The following is an 18,919-nucleotide window of genomic DNA, read 5'->3' on the forward strand; positions in this document are numbered from 1 at the left end:
ACTGAAGCCATGAAGCCATTTGTATACTTTAGCCTGGTGCCTGATGGCTCCAGCGTGGTTCAGTTTCATGGACTCGCTAAACACTGCCAATTTTTGCTGCAGTAATAGCCTTGTTTCCCACTTGTTTGCACAAGGAAGTTCTGTAATTGATAACGTGTGTGCCTGGAGAACCAGACATCTGACATAGCAGTAAGTGCAACCCTGAGAGCGTGGATGAGCCAAATGACAAGAAAGCAAACAGTGGTAGGTCCGTATTATAGACAGCAAACTCACAGATACTCTAGGCGTAAACCAAACAAAGAAGCATTCAAAAGACACAGAGAAAAACATTCCACCTACAGGGATATAGACTTGTCAGTGAGGCAGCATGACTGGTTGGCCCGTTTTTTTTGTTTCCCAGTAAATAGAAGGATAATTTGAGAAATCACATATTAATATCACGCCAGTTTCATTCATCACCCATCCATTCTCATTGATTTTAATAACTCTCTCCACTGATCGATGCTTTATCATGCATCCAGAAAAGCTCGACTGCAGTACCGGTTCGGCACCCTTGCTATGGCTCAGTTGTCAGTCTGGTCTACTTATATCTTGCATCACCTCCCTCTAAAAACTGATTACACATTTGGGGGAGATCAGAAGCTGTGAAAAGAGGGAGACATGCATGATTAAAATCCAAAAATGATAATCAAAACTTAACTGCTTGGAGATCAATTCTTTGTAATTAACTTGGCAACCCATAAGATAATTTCTCTGTACTAATGAGGAGATAAGTAGAATATGAGGACTTACCACTCATTTAATGGGCATGGTTTGATCAGTTGTCTTATTAATATTGAGTAATGATAAAAACAAGTTGAAGTCCTTTGATGAATTTTAATATATGAAAGTGCCTGAAAGGAAAGGGAGGTAATTATTTTCCTAAATTAAAATTGCAAATTTTCATCACAATTTAATTTAAATTTTTAAATCTTTAATAATAAGCCTAATATAGAATAGGAACCTCACAGAAGGTGACACACTGAGAAACAATTACCAACTTCATGAGTTTTTCCTCAAAATGATAAAATTAGACCAAATAAACTTTTTATTATCTTGATTACTAATAATTCTCTGTTGTATTTAATAAAGGTGACAGCTTTGTACTTCAGGACCTCTATGTTGTTACAGTAGATAACAGGGTCCCTACAAAAGAACCCGGAGATCTTCCTAGATAGTAGGTTTGCTTTCCATGGGGATAGACAGAGTTGGCAGTGCAGTCAGAGTGTGGCAAGACAGGTTTGTCTTTTGGAAGAAAAAAAAATGGAATCCTGTGAGAATTCTGCGTGCTTGTGAGAAAACAAGACAAGAGTCTTGTGACCTCAGTTTCTTCAAAACACAGAATTGTTCTTGGAATGTGTTTGCGTTCTTCTCCCAGGTGTAGCGGAGAGGAGCGAGTGGACTTCAGTGTTGTTATTCATATACGCCTCTGTGGAGAAACATGTTTTTGCCACGTGTGGCTTGTCCTTGTGATTGTACACTTTACTCAGGTGACTCTTCTTAACCCTCAGAGTATAATGTCTCATAGTCTGACTAAAGTTGTCTAGTGCGTGAGACTTCAGTCCATCTTGTTTTTAGGCCCCACTCTCCGGGGTTCATGCCACCAACTAAAGCGGTAAACAGAGGTGGTGGGGGGCAGTGAAATATAGGGTTAGGGAAGATCTTAGAAATGACTGGAGCCAACACAGGAACAGCCTGATGGGTGAATTTACTGACAGTGTCATTGGCTAGCTAAGGACAGGCTGAACCCTGAAGAAGTAGGGTTTCTGTACTTTTCCTGCTCCTCTTCTCTGTCATGTGTTCTCTGTGACTGCAGAGATGGGAGCATCCATCCTTTACTCTTACATCTCTCTGTCTTCATCACATTCTCTGCTCATATAAATTAACACTGTAAGTGCTGGTCATTCTCAAATGATGATGCCATGACACAGCTGTCTCTTCATGTCCATTCATATAAAATGCTCTCCTTCCATGGCCATTGTGAGCATTTCTAGGCAAACTCATTAATAGTTTCTTCGAGGATATGAATTTAGAGACTATGGACCTGTTCGTTCTTAATAGGTTGGAATCTGTGGCTCATCTGATGTGACATGCTACTTGTGGGTTTCCAGATATGATACCCAGGCATGAAGACAAACTTACATTTTTCAAAGCAAGTGAAATTTCATATGCATGAAAAGTCAAGCTTAGAGTGATCTATGTTTTGAAGAAAGCAGAAGAAAAGGCTTTTCACACCCTTTTAATGCAATCTCTTTGAAGTATTCTTAAGGTGATTTTTATGTATGTAGGACTTAGCTCAAGGTAAATTTATGTAAAGGAAAACAATGATACCTGTGAGAAATCCTGATGAACATTTAATCTGAACAGCTTCCAAGGCCAATTCTTGTTTTCTCTCATAGCTAAAGATCATCTAATCACAATCCATACTGCCACCTCAACAAAGAATCTGCCTCCATTCAATCTTATTGGCTTGACTCTGGCCTTTGCTTGAGAAGGTTGGGGGAGGGATGCATCAAGCTGAGTGCCAGACACTATTGACTGTGACCTTCCATATGGTGAATGGCATTTACTTGAATAGCTCAAGGGTCTCTTTTGTTGCGAACAAGGGCTTTTGCAGATAGCTATATCTGTTGCCACATGTGTTTTGTGTGGTCAGGTAAAGTAGCAAGGAAAACCAGCAGCACAGTGGCTCGAAAGACAAATGTATCATCTATGCCATGTGTCAAAGCTCCCCTTGGAGTGGCCTGAGACTTGTCTGTTCCCCGTGACTGTCAGAGACTTGAATCCATTTCTGTCTGTTGATTTGGCAGCCTCAAGGCAAGTAGTTCACAGACTTCCAGGTTTGGAACCCTTCTATGTAACAACATCAAGACTACATAGAATCTTAAAGAGCCTTGTTTACATTATTGACATTAGACACTGTAATTAAATCTATTGGTATTTGTTTATTGGAAATTAAAACTGAAGGCCTTTTTAAATTTTTCTTTTGAAAAAGGGTCTTTAAATTAAAAATTCTTTAAAAGTAACATGAATAAATCCTTTACATTTAACACAAATGACATTTAAAGAAAAACAACTGTTTTCTAAAATTAAAAAATTGAGTGGTTTTGTGGTGTTCTTCTTTAGTGCAGATCAACTAGATTTTTATTCCTGTTCCTACAATCAGTCAGATGTGATATATTGTCTTAGTTGAAGAAATTTAAATGAAGAAATCTAGACTCCTGAGATGAATAATTTAGTCAAGTAGAAATGTGTTAATGTGCCTATCAAGGGATCCAAAATAGAATTTTCCCTCTTCCTGTGAAGTATTTATTTAATTTGAAAGTATTGTGTAGGGAGTCTTACTCACAAAACTAGGACATGGTTGAGGGAAGCTTGAATTTCAGTCCTGTCACTTGGGTCTGTTGTCTTTATAGCTTTCGCGAAGTTTCCCATGAGCATCTCACACAATACAGCTAGTAGTGACACTCGTGCCTGGCAACCAGAAGGGGTCTCTTCATATCAATTAACTTGTCACCTGCCTCTCTCTGCTACTCGCATCGCTGTTCCTTAGGAGCAAGGCTTCCTAACCCGCTGCTTTGATATGCTTAGAAGTCTCCAGAGCAACTGACAAGGAGACAACCGATCCCAGAGAGCCTGACATACTAAACCTATATTAGAGGCACTTTTTAAAACTGAAAAGTAATGTGTGCATTAAACTTTTCAAAGAAGTTGGAATTTGGTAGAGAGGAAGACCTCCAAAGGGCCGCAGGAAACGATTTCTAGAGGCAGAAAGTCAATAGCCTGGATCTTAGAAGACTGGGAAAGCTATGGGGAGCCAGACCAGGGGGCTCTGTGGATAAGGCAGAGAGGTGAGTGTAGCTGGACTTCTCACAGCAAGGAACATGGCCCGGAGAGATCGGTAGACAAGTGAAGAATAGACTTTCTTACATGGTCACAGTGATCAACCAAGCCAGCAAGAGTCTAGAATGGCAAGAAGTATATTCTGCCTGTTTAATCACAAGTGAAGACACAAACTAAGTTTTTTGTTTTTTCTACTCTGGGCAATAAAGTACAGAAATGGGGGAATAGAATAAATGTTGGAGTTATGACTCCATCTTCAAAAGACAAGGATATATTTTTATCTTCTCTGGGCATTCCTCTGCTCTATCTAGTGACTATCTTCCATATGTTTACGGCTCCCAACCATGTGACACTTTCCAGTAGAGTCTTCCCTTCCAGTAGGGCCTCCAGGGTGAGGAATCTTTGCGCACAAGAATGAATGTAAGGCTTTGCGTTATATCAGTTGTTCATATTAGTTGTCTCACATTCTACTTCAAATTGAAAATTTAGGATTAAATTATTAATAGTATGTTTATACTTGAAACAAACCTATAAATACAAAAGAACCCCCAAAGCAGCTATTTCCTGCACTAGCTTTAAATTTAAAGCTAATTATGATTATTAGATAATTTGAGGGTGGCAATGTATTAGTAATCTGTTAATGCCGCTTATATAGAGAGAGCAAATGTCTTTTATAGGACCATTGAAACTTTGTAGGCTGGACTTACTGTATTCAAATAAAACTTGTTCACTACAAAAAATAGATATGACAACCTGTGTAATTTAATATTGATAATACAAACAAAAGAAATCACATGAGAAACTCATTACTCAGAGATAATTACTAAATAGCTAGTTTTTAGGGTGTGAGTGTGTGTGTGTGTGTGTGTGTGTGTGTGTGTGTGTGTGTGTGTGTGTGTGTAATATAGTTCCTTCTCCATATCCACTGCTGCTACTGTCAGGGATTCAACCAACTGTTAATAAAAAATAATGCGGAAGAATTGCACATGTACTGAACATCTGCTGTCTTCTGAACACTAGAGTGTAACACTTAGGCCTATAGCACTTTCATTGGATTAGACATTGTGCTTAGTCTTAGTCTAGAGAGGCTCTAAACTATGTGGGGATATTCACGGCAGTATATAAGCAAATGCTCCACCAATTTATACAAAGGTCTGAGTGTCTACAGATGTCAATGTCTCTGAGGGGGTCACAGAATCAATCCTTTGTGGATATTGAGCAAATACAGGGTCTTCTCTGTATTATAAGCATGTTTCAGACTCTTCTTGTGATCTGATTTTCACATAAAACATGCCTGTCATGTTAATCCTCCTTGGCCCACATGATGTTAGCACAGCTGGGATAAATAGTTCCATGCATCCTTGATGGCATTCCACAGGATATTCCAGCTGTGTTGCCTCCCCACTCTCCTTTTTCCAGAGCTGTGGAGATCAGTTAGGCTCAGGAAGGTACAAGCTGGAAACATGGAGAAGTTAACACTGCAGCATTCAGCCAATAGGGGATGGAGGGGTGGGCACATCGCAGGCATCCCTGCTCTGAGTTGGGACTGTTACAGGATGCCTGTGAGGGAGAATTGCAGGGGCTTCCCAGGGGGAGAAGGATGGTGCTACCTGCAACAGGAATCAGTTCACTTCTGCAAGCTGCATCACATTTCCTCCTCATCTATCTTGCTTTCTCCTCAACAGTCTGTATCCAGTCCTTCATCCCAGCATCTGCTTTCAAAGGAGGCCCGGCTCAGAACATTTCAACCTCATATTAGTAATAATTATATTTATTCCAATCTTTCATTATTAGAAAAAGAGCTGTAATAGATGTACCAAACGCCTTTACAAAAAGGCCTGATGTTTTGTGTGTGGTTTTTTTTATATAATAAATGCTGGGTCAAGGGCATGCACATTTTTAAAGGATCTTGATATATGTTAATTTGCAGAGTGTTGGTTTCTCTTTGCACTCATGACCCCTTGATATTAAGCTTGTTAAATATGTGCCAGGCATTGCAATGAAATAAAGTCTGTCCAGTTGTGTTCTATAACTTTTAATATTAACGCATAAACATGTCTTACTTAAATGTTGCCTATCTGTATCTTTACTCCATTTTTTCATTGTATGTTTAAGTCTCTTAGTCAATGTATAATTCCTTTACATATTAGAGCTATCAGTCCTTTGTTACGTGTTATAAGTTATTCTGAAATTGTCTTTTGACTAATTTATGCTTCTTAATAGCCACTCATGTTGGCGTCGTTCCCAAATTCTTTATTAGCCTGCACATCTGCCGTCCCTTGTGTTGACATTGCCACCGTTTTTCTCCTCTCTAGAAATCCTTCATATTCTTTCTCCTTTGTCTGGTCTTTTTACCCCAGCTTCCTCTTCTAAACATGGGATTAACCAGTGCACCTTGATTTTTACTGGTGGTCGCACGGAGAAGTGTCCACATCAGCACTGATGGAAGTGGCCTGACATGCTGATCTTGAGAACTCGGCGTCACGCTCTGTGACATTTAGGTGTGTTGGAGCCCTTCAGTTGAACAGAGGCGGAAAAGCTGAGGTCTACTGGCTGAAAGGAACACCACTCATATTCCCTCATCTATGTTTTTCTGATAAAACCTTCATGGAGGCGCTGTGGCTTCAGGGTCAAGGTCCATTTAGGGATCTTCTACTTATGTGTGCTTGGCAGATCTTTAGATTACTTTTAAAATTGATTGCAAAATGTGCTAAGATACATGCAAGACCAGATCTAGAACAGCCTCTGTGTTAAAGCCTGATCAATATGAAAGGCTGCTATCCTTATATGCTATCACAGGGTCAAGTCCAAATTATATCTTCACATCATAAGAACTTTCAAAGCTAACACAGATGCCATGCACCTCCAGGAAGGAGTTACCACTTTGCTTTGTAGATTTATAGTCATATGTCTCCAGGCTCAGAAAAAGGAGAAAAGGATGCCTGTTAACATTCCAGGCTACTCTCTACCTACAAGCATAGTCTTTAGGATGAAAGGCAATTAAATACAGTTTCCTTGTACCTTTTTTTAAGATCACAAAACATGAAAAGTATTTTTTGATTCTGTTTTAATTTATAATAAAATATAGACTATTATACTGATATGATTTATAATGAAGTATACAGTTGAGTGTTTATAGATATTAAATATTATTAAAAAATACAGGTGCAAGGAGAGATAAATAGAGATGTTGAAAGACAGGCACAGTGGGTATGAATGAGCTTCAGGGTTAGATGTCAACTTCCCAAAGCCAAGATGCAATGTCACAGGAGGTGACCTTATTCTCATATGTCAAGGAAACATGCTAAGCTTTCACAGAAAGAAAAACACACAATATTTTTCCCTTGGACTAAAATTTTCCAAAAAATAAAATTTACTAAAAAATAAAATTTTGCTAAAAAATTTCTTCTTTTTGACTAAATTTGAAAGGAAAAATATCATGTGGAACTTTCACTGGAACTCAGCATGAAGAAAGAGTAGATTTTCTAGTATAGGTTCATTGCCAACATGGAAGCATTTTCCTTATATCTGTTTTTGACAGTAAGGCCTAGATACAACCAACAGATATAATGTTGAAATATTGCAATGTTGCTTGGTTAGAGTGTTTTCAGGGTAATTTTAGAAAAAAAAAAAGCAATTTTGTAAAAGAATTTGCAATATTTATGCATTATTAATACATATTTCCTTAATTCAAGAAGTACCTTTCTAGCATTTCCATGCATAATCCAAAGAGCCATACATTTATTACTCTCACCATGTAGCTCTGGCTGTCCTGGAACTCATTATGTAGACCAGGCTAACCTCAGATTCAAAGAGATCCCCCTGCCTCTGCCTCTGCAGTGCTGGGATCAAAGGCGTGCACCACTATGCCCAGCCAGAAAGGAGTTTTGGTGAAAACAGGAAACTGAAATTTTGCCTCTATGATGCTAACTTTGAGGACATGCCACAGACCTTTCCCATCTTTGATAAAACATCACATATAATTCATATTCAACACATTCAAAGCAACATATTATAATTCTTATTATTCATGGTCTCTTGTTAAATTAAAATAATTACTTTGAACAAAACTATTATCCCCTGAGCTTCAGGTAGTCACTACTTCTTTAAAAAGTATGAATGTGTGTATTTATGTATGTATGTATGTATGTATGAATCATATGCATGTATGCTTATATGTACATGTGTGTTTATATTTTTATTTAATCATTGAATCCTTGCCTGGTAAACTCTATATTCTTTTCTCTGGTTGTTTAACATCTCTTCTCTCTTTAGCCTAAACTGGTAAAGTGAATAGACCTTATCTGTTTTTATGTTAGATTCATGATGGGATCTCTATAGTACAAATGACAAAAAGAAACCTGATAACCTAGATTTACTTACTCTTCAAAAAGTAAAAGAATAAATATCACTCAGGTCTTTATATATGAGAATGAAAACTTCAGGGTGAGCCCCAGCAGTACCCAAGGCTCCATTCTGCTGCTGGGATTTGGTTAGTTGGGGGTGAAAAGACATATGCCTCCCCTGGGGCTCTGTATTATTGATGAATGTGCTTGCTGTTGAGTTGGTGTCTGGGAGCAGATGTGCATAATGTAATGAAAAATCCCTTTGTACATTGTGGTTTAGATGGAGGGTGTTAAAGGTAATTTTTCATACACTATAATGTGACCTTAGTCTTAATAAGAGACTTTGTAAATTAGCTTAGAGTGAAATCAGTTGGCTTGTAATTTAGTAGCTGGCAAACATCATTTGAGAAGTGTGGTCTTATAATGCTATGTTAGCTTAGACTGCTGTAACAAAATACACTGGCTGGCTGAAATGTATTCCTCACTGTTCTGGAGGCAGGAAGCTCCAAATGAATGTCTGGCAGGCAGTTCTGTCTGGTGAGGGCCCACGGCCCGATGTGCAGATGGCCACCTTTTGCTGAATTCTGTACAGGCTATCTCTTCTGAGCATGTGTGTGGAGAGGAAGAAAAGTATTTAAAGGGTATACCTCAAATATAGAGATGTCGAGTGTTGAGTCGAATGTTATTGAGTGTTAAGAGCCACATACACGCCGGGCGGTGGTGGCGCACGCCTTTAATCCCAGCACTCGGGAGGCAGAGCCAGGCGGATCTCTGTGAGTTCGAGGCCAGCCTGGGCTACCAAGTGAGTCCCAGGAAAGGCGCAAAGCTACACAGAGAAACCCTGTCTCGAAAAATCCAAAAAAAAAAAAAAAAGGAGTGTGACACACTTATTCCCAGTCCCTGTGAGGAGCAGCATCCCAAAGTGTCTCACAGAAATTCTGCTCACAGCCCTTCTGCTGGGGGGTTAGATCCACAGCTATTTTAAGGGAGGTTGGGTGAGAATCGTTGCCTCCAGAAGTCGTTGACTAGCAAACAGTCCCTGCTGCAAATGGCTATTAGAACTAATTCAGTTCATCTGCGCTAAATCAGAGACTAAGAATGACTTGTTGAGAATCAGCCTTTTTAACATCCTCTATCACCTCACTACTAAGTACCGCCATGATCTAACAATGCCAGCATCACTCAGGAGCCTTAGAAATGCACTTTCACCCCTCAGCCAGACGTACTGAATCCCAGTCTGTGTTTTAGCAATGTGATGAGCCCTGAGCCGCCATGTTCTTTATAAATCTTTTAAGGCAGGCACCTGCTAGCTGTGTCATTTTTTATTACTGACAAGTTGTATGTGGATTAAATGAGATAATGTGTTTAAGTAACAAGTCTGCACAGCGCTTCATAATGTTATTTACATGTACAGGTGTGAAGCAGGAAGAGGCTGCTCCTGAGCCACCTAAACAATAAAAACTGAGAATTATGGGACTTCTCAAGTTTTTTAACCTTTTAAAAGTAATATCTTTATTTGTTCTTTGAAAACTTCATGCATTAATATAGTATATTTTGATCATATTCATCCATCACTACCTCCCCCAAACTCACCCTAATGTCTCCCACACAGTCTTATTTCTAACTTCATGTCTTCTTTAAAATGTATTTATTGATAATTTCTTATATGAATATTGTACTTCATTCATCATCTCTTCTTTCCCTTCCTCTAACTCATCCCACACACCACCATTCTTATGGCTCCTATTCTTTTTTATTGTTGTATACATACATATACCTGTTTGTTTGTTTGTTTATAAACACAACTGGCAGGTCCCCTTAGTGTAGTTCCTATGTATATGTGTTTAGAGCTGATCACTTAGGATTGGCACTTGTCCCTGGAGAAGGCTGATTCTCCCTCTCTCAACAGCCATTAATTGCTTGTAGCTCTTTATCTAGGTAGGGAGTCTTCTGAAATCCCCCCATTTGTGCTAGGATGTTGACTGGTATTCTCATTGTATAAGTCTTGTCTAGGCAACCATATTGTTGAGATTTTAGGGGTGCAGCCCCCTGGTCATACAGAAAGGAACTCTCTCTCAGGAGGTGTCCTGGCCCTCTGCCGCATACAGCCTTTCTTTGCCCTCTTCTGTGATGTTCCCTGAACTGAGGTTTAAGAGTTGTGTTGTAGATGTATCATTTGGGGCTGAGCATCCCATGATTAATTGATTTCTGCATTTTGATGAGTTGTGGATTTCTGTAATGGTTTCTGTCTGATGTAAAATCAAGCTTCTTTGATGAGGGGTAAGAGCCACACTTACCTGTGGCTATAAGAATGCATTTAGAAATTATACTCACTTAAGAAAATGACAGTATTAGGTTTTCTAGGGTCCATGGCCTCATCAGCCATGGGTAGTAAGCCAGGTTTTTTAGTATTAGTCATGAGTTCTCTCCTACTAAGTGGACCTTAACATCAAATATGATGGCTCTTGGTTACCCCCAGGACTTAAGTGCCACAATCACACTTTTCAGAATATATTGCTATTCTAGTCATTGTTGTGGTTTGGCGAGTTTTTGTCTAGGTTTCCAGTACCAGACATTAATTGCTTCCTGTGGAATGGGCCTCAAATCCAATCAGAGAGCTGTCAGTGGCTCCCACAACAGTTGGACCACACTGCAGCAGTGGGCATATCTTATCTGATAGGTGGTTATTGTAGTTCACAAGGTTCACAGCTGGGCGAAAATGCCGATGCTTTTCTCCTCAAGAAGGCTGCAAAGCGCCTCTGCGCAGGAAGAAGGCCACCCAGTGGGGAGAAAGCTTTCATCTTAATCCCAGCTTGGTTTCTCTGTATCTTGCAACCAAGATGAGTGCTATCTTCAGCAACAGGGTCTTACCATCTAATTCTGGTGGGCAACCAAGAGCGATGTTAAGAGATTGTTGGTCTGTTTTGTGGGCTTTGAGAGACACTGAACAATTCATAAGGACGTATTACAAGCCTGGGTCTGGACTTTTGTTTAATAACCCATGGCTCCTGGGAATGGCATTAAAATTTTAACAATGGAGAAACTGATTATAGGAATTGATAAAAAAAAAAAAAAAAAGGTTTCATGGGATAAATTTAATTAAAAGTTATATGTGGGGGCTGGAGAGATGGCTCAGTGGTTAAGGCCACTTGCTGCTCTTGCAGAGGACTCCTTCCAGTTCCTTATCACCCATTTGGCTGTGAACAGTGGTCTGTGACTCCTGTTCAGAGGATCCAACACCCTCTCCTGGCCTTCAGGGGCACTGCATGTGTGTGGCGCACAGACGTTCATGGAGGTACAACACATATACACATAAAATAAAAATAAATCTTTTTTTAAAATTATGTATAAGATAATCTTATTACAAATTGCAGATTCCTATACCAGAATCTAGCCATAGGCTGAATATGCATTCTCCAAGAGTGGAGTCCAGAATTATTCCAGATTTTAGCTCTTTTTGAATTTTGTAATGTTTGTAAAGTTGTTAAATTTTCAAGGTTTTCAATTTTGGAGCACTTCTGGTATAAATTTGAAGACAACAGATGCTGAGCACAAGAGAATCACCTTTTGCTGTGGAGTTCTGTTTTGTTTTCTGCCTATACCTTGGGAAAGACATTTGATCGATCTATCTCACAATGTTCAGGGGCATAATGTGAGGAGGTCTAGAAAACAGTACTGGGCATGCAGAAGTGTGACATTACTATCTCATATTGCACTGCTTGCGAAAGGACCTTACTGTTACAATATTAGGTAAACAACCGGCCGGCTGAGCTGGGGCCCTGGTGGCTCTGTCGTATGTACAGTGTCTAGTCCTTTGCCCGTGCTTCAGGTGACAGGAGGTCAGTGTGAGATAGACACATGTTCTCTGCACAGGGCAGTCCGTTGGCAGGACCACAGACGATGTGGGTCTAGATGTTGAACGTCTGATGCATCCAGGGAGAATCTTCAATTTTAGAATAAAACTGATGCATAGAGAAGCTGAGGGAGGAAGAGAAGCCCTGGGTGCTGGGTTTTGTTCTGGGTCTGCTGTCTTGCCTGTGACAGGAAAGGATGGCTACAGTAGAAAAGATCACCACTGCATATGGAGCAGCTGATACCCTATGCCCTGGGGGCTTATTGATATATCCAGACAGCTCTACCAGCTTGTTATAGGCCTCACACTTGCTTTCATAGTCCTTTTCATTCACACTCAGGACATGGTGATCTGTGTACTTGAGCATTCATGCTGAAGGCTGGGGTAAGCATGCGCTTATGACCTACGTTTCTCATGGGGATTTCCAGTTAATTATGGAGATAACTTCATCAGTGATAAAGGTAGTAAATAACATTGTACTGAACTTCAAAATAATTTAATGCTATGCCCACACTTTTAAAACATGTACATATATACATATATTTCAAAATAAATCTATATTTATATCACATGTGGAAAAAAGACCAGAAACATGCTATAATTAAAAACGTTAATGATAATGAGAATTTAGGCATTTTTCTAGATCTTCTCCAGTGAACATATATTATCCATATGATATGAAAATATAATAACTTGCTAAGCTTTTGAAGCTGCTGTTGTGTTTTTATACACTCCATCTCGTTTGGTCTGCATTTTTGCCCTGTCTTAGTTTTCTATTGCTGTGAAGAGACACCAAGGCAACTTAGAAAGGAAAGCATTTAACTGGAGCTTGTTTACAGTTTCAGGGTGAGTCCCTGCCCATCATGAAGGAAAGCATGGTGGCAGGCAGGCGGGCATGGTGTTGGAGCAGTAGCTAAGAGTTTCCGTCATGGTCTGCAAGTTGGAGGCAGAGAGTCGAGGGAGGAGGGACTGAGAGAGACTGGGCCTGGTGGAAGCCTCTGAAACAGCAAATCTCCAGGGACATACCTTCTCCAGCCATGCCACCCTTAACCTCCTCATCCTTCCCAAACAGTTTCACCAGCTAGGGACCAAACATTCAAATATATGTGCTTATAGTAGCCATTCTCATTCAAACCACCGCACACCCCATAATAGTAAACATCAATGGTACAAATAAGAGAGGTGAAGGAAATAGACACAATTCAGACCCCCAAGAAATCAAGGACAGCAAGACTACACAGTGTGGATAGTGTTAGCAAATGAAAACCCGAAACAGAGCAAAACTCTCAAAAGAAAGAAGGTGGACAGTGCGTAAATGAAGAGGAAATACAGAGACTTGCAGACATTTTAAAATGTACTCCATGAGATGGCCCTTTTTTTCCAGACTCAGATAGGACTTATTGACTGCATGTCACAGAAACTACAGTCTCTATTTTATTGCAGTTGAGGAACTACTGAACTATGTGACCTAGGAAGGTTTTCCAGACTCAGGGCCTGCATTCACCTATTGAAAAAAATAAGACAGTTATCAATAGCTGTTGCAAGGATTAAATGAGTTAATATGCATAATTACCATGTTAGACATAGACAGGCCTAACAAATATTAGCAGCCAGCAACTAACCATTTTCACCCCTGTGGCCCAGGAGTGATGATCAGGGAGATGAATCATAAGAACAACACAAGCTTATCAAGTGAATAGAGATGTGTACTGCAGAATTGATGGCCAACAGCGGGTGAGGAAAGCCAGTGGTAACATTAATAGAAAAATGCGAGGATGTTGATTCTGATGTTACTGATTGGTTCAGCTCTCTGTTCATTCAATTCAAATCAATCCGTTGCTGGTGATTGTGGGTTCTGGAATTTGTGTAAATACTTAAATTTTTTTTAAATTATATATTTGTATAAGGCAAATAGTTGCCATCAAAGAAGAATGATTTGTTTTAGAAATTCAGACTCCAAGTTGGGAGGTGGAAGGTGACACGAGGATTCCTCTGAACCATCCTGCTGAAGTGCAGCATGTCAGCGAACCCTGGTCAAGGAGTAAGGAAAATGGCTTTGTAAATACTGAGGCCTGGGAATTCCAGGGTAGAATTACCAACTGTTGGCAATGCTTTTCCATAAGCGAGGTGGATGATTGTGCATCTGGTCCTGGAGACATAGCTGTTGCGGTTGGTACATTGCAGGAACACCAATGAGTGACCAGCAGAATCTATAAATCTCCAGATGTAAGAGAGAACTCCATTCCAGAGAGCATGTGTGGTGGGATGCCTATTGTTTTAACAGTTCTAAAGCATGCAAAGTCTATTTCTTTGTTTGTTTTCCAGACTCCTTGGTTGTGGGATACGAGACACTGCTGGTATAACTACCCCTACCAGGTAAGGAGGTCTGACTTCCGGGTTTACAGATGTAGGGGATTTTCCTTAGGTTAACTCCCTGGTGTCATACAGGCTGCAGCAGGTTGAGTAGCCACTTACATTTTGGTATTGCCCCTGCTCGTGAATGTCAGCCATAACCTAGTGAAGACAAGGCTTTGTGTGTTCTTAAAGAAGAGCAGAATCAAAGTCTGGTGGTTTAGCAAGTGGAATAAATGTGGCGAGTTCTTCTGTTGGAGAAGAGGATGCAGTCACTTCAGTGGGTGGCGGGTTCCTGTTTCTCAATGCAGAGGAAAGGTTGAAGGTCTGCCAGCTGTGCAGGCTTGCCTCCACAGCAAACATGAACATTCAAGTGTGGCGCTGGAGCTGGCCTGCTGAGTTCTGTTGACTTTGTAACTTAGCAGTGGCCTCTAAATACGTAAATCAAGCAGCCTTCCTCCAAATGCAGAAAAATGCTCTAATGCCATTACACTTGCATGAGTTTTCTATGACTAAAAAGGAAACGCCATCTTTGATCGTTGAAATTAAATCACAGTCCTGAAGGGAGTGGCGGGGGTGGGGGGGTCCACCTCTGCTCACTGCTGTACTTTCGCATCTCCTCATGAATTCAGTCATCTTAGTACAAGTCCTTGCCATCCCTAGATCAGTTCATTTGGATGAACTTAAAAAAGATCAAAGGTGGAACCGGGAATTTTCTAGTTTGTCAAGATGTGTCCTAGAAGGGAAGCAAATGGAACTAGGTATTGCAGTGAGCACCTCGGTTTTCTTAGCTCGAGATTGCATTTTAGAGGCATTGGGACTTACTGTGTGCGGAGGGGTCAATGGGAAACATACAGTCCACATCTTCTGTGTTGTCCATAGAGCTGCAACTGGTAGAGGCTGACACCGGATAGTCCTTCAAGGCTAGGGACATGGACTTCCAGTTTGCATTGGAATCCCTTGATTTATTTAGATTAGAACAGAATTTGCATAAGCAGCATGATCTGGTCAGAGAAAGCTGAGAGTTCCTGGGGTGACAGAGACTGAGGCAGGGTGGAAACCAGTCGCTCCCCTCACACACACAGTTGTCTCCACTCCAGCAGCACTTCACTGTCCACACACAGCTCCCTTTCCTCAGAAAAGGGTACTAAGGGCTTCTGGAAACCTTAATTGGAATGTTGGCATGGCAGCTGCTACAATGTCCCACGTTTAAAAGGTAAATTCTGCAACATGAAAGGCATTGAGACAAATGCCATATAAAATGTAACACTTAACCTTGTTTTTAACTGTAATGGAGCTCGAAATAACTTTCACATTCTAACTGTAGCTGTGCAGTTGCATGGTTTGAGATGAATTCGTAGGACTGTGACCCAGAATGTAGCTGTGGGCTGTTTCTGAGACAGCACCATAGATTTAACATGGAAGTCTGAGGGGCTAGGAGATAAGGTTATATTTAAAAGTGGAAAATATCCTTAGGATGGAAAGAAAGATATCCCATCTGTGGGGATTTGTGTCGAGAATTATCTTCTACTGGTAAGGCTAATACTGAGTAATTCAGCACAGTGTTCCCCAAATCTTAGACATATTCATGATCTCATATGGTAACAGTGGTTATCCTTGACAAGTGCCATATGCTAATAAAAGTTAATGACTTTCCTTGTGTAGGGGGCATTGGAAATTAAATAGCATGTATGCAAGTGTAATGCTTTGCATACAGCCATATGTATATAAATATATATAGCAGATGACAGTTCAGAGTCTATCTCAAGCCTTCAGTGCACTTTTAAAGATTGAACATACTCATGAAATATTTATTATGTCTTTAACATATATATTACATAAGTAACTGAATAGATTTTTAGGTGAAAAGTAGTAGTCTACTTCAATTTCAAACACATTCCCTCTTTTATGTGAGTGTGCCTATTTGTTATATGTGTATTAGTTTTATATGGGTGTGTATTTTGAAGATTAAAGTAAGATGAGGTTTATATGCAGCTGGCCCTTGTACAGCTTGTTACAAGGAACACACACTGGGCGGGAGAAGCCTTAATGTGGTGGTCAGGGGCCTCACTAGCCACTAGACCTGGATGTGGCCTCTAAACCTGAATTAATTGATAGCAATTTTCTGCCAGCTCTATAATCTACATGAGGAATGAGAGTAGTAATTTTACAGATTTCGGGATGCTCAGAGTGAGTCATGTGAGTGAGTTTCACCAACTGTAGCACGCCTGATGAGTGCTGATTACCGTGGTGCTCTCACGTGAACTCGACCCTTCTAAATGTGATCTAACGTGTCCTGTGACCCCTCTGAGCCGTCTTCCCAGATGAGGATGCCAGGAGGCAGAGAATCTCATCAACACCAAAATCTGACCTTGACTCAGAGGCTCCAGCCAGGGTCCTGTTTTCCCAGACTGCATTGCCGACAGCATCTAAAAGGGGTGTCAGTGGGAAATAGATTTCTTTCAAGGTACCCCTGAGCCCTGATGCCTCTGTCGTTCTGCAAGAAGAAACTGTGCTCCGTCCATGAGAACTCCCCGTCTCATGACCTGATTACTGCCCGACAGTCCGTCTTTCAAATCCCATCGCATTGGGTTTGTAGAGACACCCGTGTTCAGTCTACAGTAATTTTCTTTGTCACTTAGAGTTCAGAACTGCCGATCTAATATTTTATCCTGTAATGTACCTTGTCAGAAATACAAGAGACAGACAGAGTTTTCCTTGATGCCTATACTGAGTAAGGGCCATCTTGTGACAGCCATCCATTATGCCATGATTGGCATATGGTGCATACAATATTCATTTCCTTTACGCTACAGACTGTTGCCTCCTGAACAGTGGTGTAAATATGTTTGAAGAGTTTCAGAGATTTTTTTTTTATTCTTTCTAATAAACCAAGACACTTTATTATAGCTCGATAAAAGTAAAAAAAAAAAATAAAAAGCTAAAAATAGCTAATCAAAGTGTTGGAAAAACTTATTTTTATGGATTGTGTGTATGTGTGTGTGCACACGCATGCACGTGTGCATGAGGGCAAGTGTTAGGCCATGTGCCTGCATGTGCCTAAGGAATCTTGTAGCTGCTGTATGTAAAAGAACCAGAGGCGCTATTGTTACACTTGGTAATGAATAGGATCCCAAACTGCCACGCTGGCTAATGCTTTCTGAGTTTGAGAGGAAATGAAATTAATGGTATCAAGCTGTGGTCTATAGGCAGCCGAGAGAGTGCCATTGTCTACCAAGAAAAGGATGGGAATTGCATGTATTCAGCATAAGGCTGGCCTGCCAGTTAGTAGTGAGCTTGTGGCCTTTGGGATACAAAGTGGGTTTCCGATTAATCTTCCCCTTTTTTCTTTTCCCCTCAGCCACTCACTGCTGACCTTCACTACTATTATATCCTGGAGCTGTCATTTTATTGGTCTTTAATGGTTTCCCAGTTCACAGATATCAAAAGGAAGGTAAGAGTTGTGATGTCCTATGGGGCTTGACTTGTCATACGGGGCCCTGTGGGTGAAGAGTCTCGAAGGCATCACCTGAGTCCTGGGAGCTCTAGATTAGCACTGGCTCCTGCATTGTCACAGGAATTCACATCTGTAAGGTGGGGATGGGAAATCACAAGTTTATGGTGAGGGTGAGTCTGAGGCCAGCCTGGGCTACAGAAAACTCTATCTCAAACACCTGAATACACATACATGAATAGGTATACATGTTCCTAGACATACATATATGTATGACTATAATACATGTGTATAGAAATGCCAACAAAGCTCTTATCGTCTCCAGATTAAATAAAAGGAAAATTGTAATGCATGGTTTCAGAGAAGAGAGTGAAGTCTCCGTATTTCCACATGCAGAATGATTTCTCCAATTAAAGAATTATCTAGAGCAGTGGTTCTCAACCTTCCTAACAATTCTACCTGTTAATACAGTTCCTCATGTTGTGGTGACCCCCCCCCCAACCATAAAATTATTTCTGTTGCTACTTCATAATTGTAACTTCACTACTGTTAAAAGTCATAATGTGTCGGGTGGTGGCGGTGGCGGCGGCGGCGGCGGCGGCGGTGGCGGCGGCGGCGGCCCACGCCTTTAATCCCAGCACTTGGGAGGCAGAGCCAGGTGGATCTCTGTGAGTTCGAGGCCAGCCTGGGCTACCAAGTGAGTTCCAGGAAAGGCGCAAAGCTACACAGAGAAACCCTGTCTCCAAAAAAAACACCAAAAAAAAAAAAAAAAAAAAGTCATAATGTAAATGTCTTTGGAGCTAGAAGTTTGCCAAAGAGGGGTCACAGGTTGAGAACAGCTGTTCTCGTGTCAAACTATTGCCCAGAAACAGCTTCCCTAAATGAATTGTGTTCTGCTTTTGGCCCTCTGCTCCACTGGAGTGTTGCTTTTACCGAGACTGTCCCTGTGAAATTCCAAGCACTGGATCCATTCATTCTGGTCCCTGGGCTATGCTGCCCACTGCTCACTTTCTCTATGATGCCATTTTCTCA

General features: G+C 40.7%; 1 protein-coding gene and 1 long non-coding RNA gene across 3 annotated transcripts in view; one reads left to right on the forward strand and one right to left on the reverse strand.

The window, feature by feature from the left end:
- Cers6 (ceramide synthase 6) overlaps positions 1–18,919 on the forward strand; it is a 262,719-nt gene that overhangs the window by 184,678 nt on the left and 59,122 nt on the right. For both annotated transcript variants that reach the window (XM_006972379.4, XM_006972378.4), the window contains exons 5-6: positions 14,407–14,457; positions 17,795–17,887. In XM_006972379.4, the coding sequence (XP_006972441.1) occupies positions 14,407–14,457; positions 17,795–17,887 (144 nt within the window). The remainder of the gene's footprint in view (positions 1–14,406; positions 14,458–17,794; positions 17,888–18,919) is intronic.
- On the reverse strand, positions 385–1,308 carry LOC121828665 (uncharacterized). The gene is made up of 3 exons (XR_006071136.2): positions 1,037–1,308; positions 793–893; positions 385–642 (listed from the first exon to the last, which is right to left on the reverse strand). It is a non-coding gene; the product is annotated as an uncharacterized LOC121828665 (long non-coding RNA).

Source organism: Peromyscus maniculatus, chromosome 4, assembly GCF_049852395.1.
Source record: "Peromyscus maniculatus bairdii isolate BWxNUB_F1_BW_parent chromosome 4, HU_Pman_BW_mat_3.1, whole genome shotgun sequence".
In the NCBI taxonomy this organism is placed as follows: domain Eukaryota; kingdom Metazoa; phylum Chordata; class Mammalia; order Rodentia; family Cricetidae; genus Peromyscus; species Peromyscus maniculatus.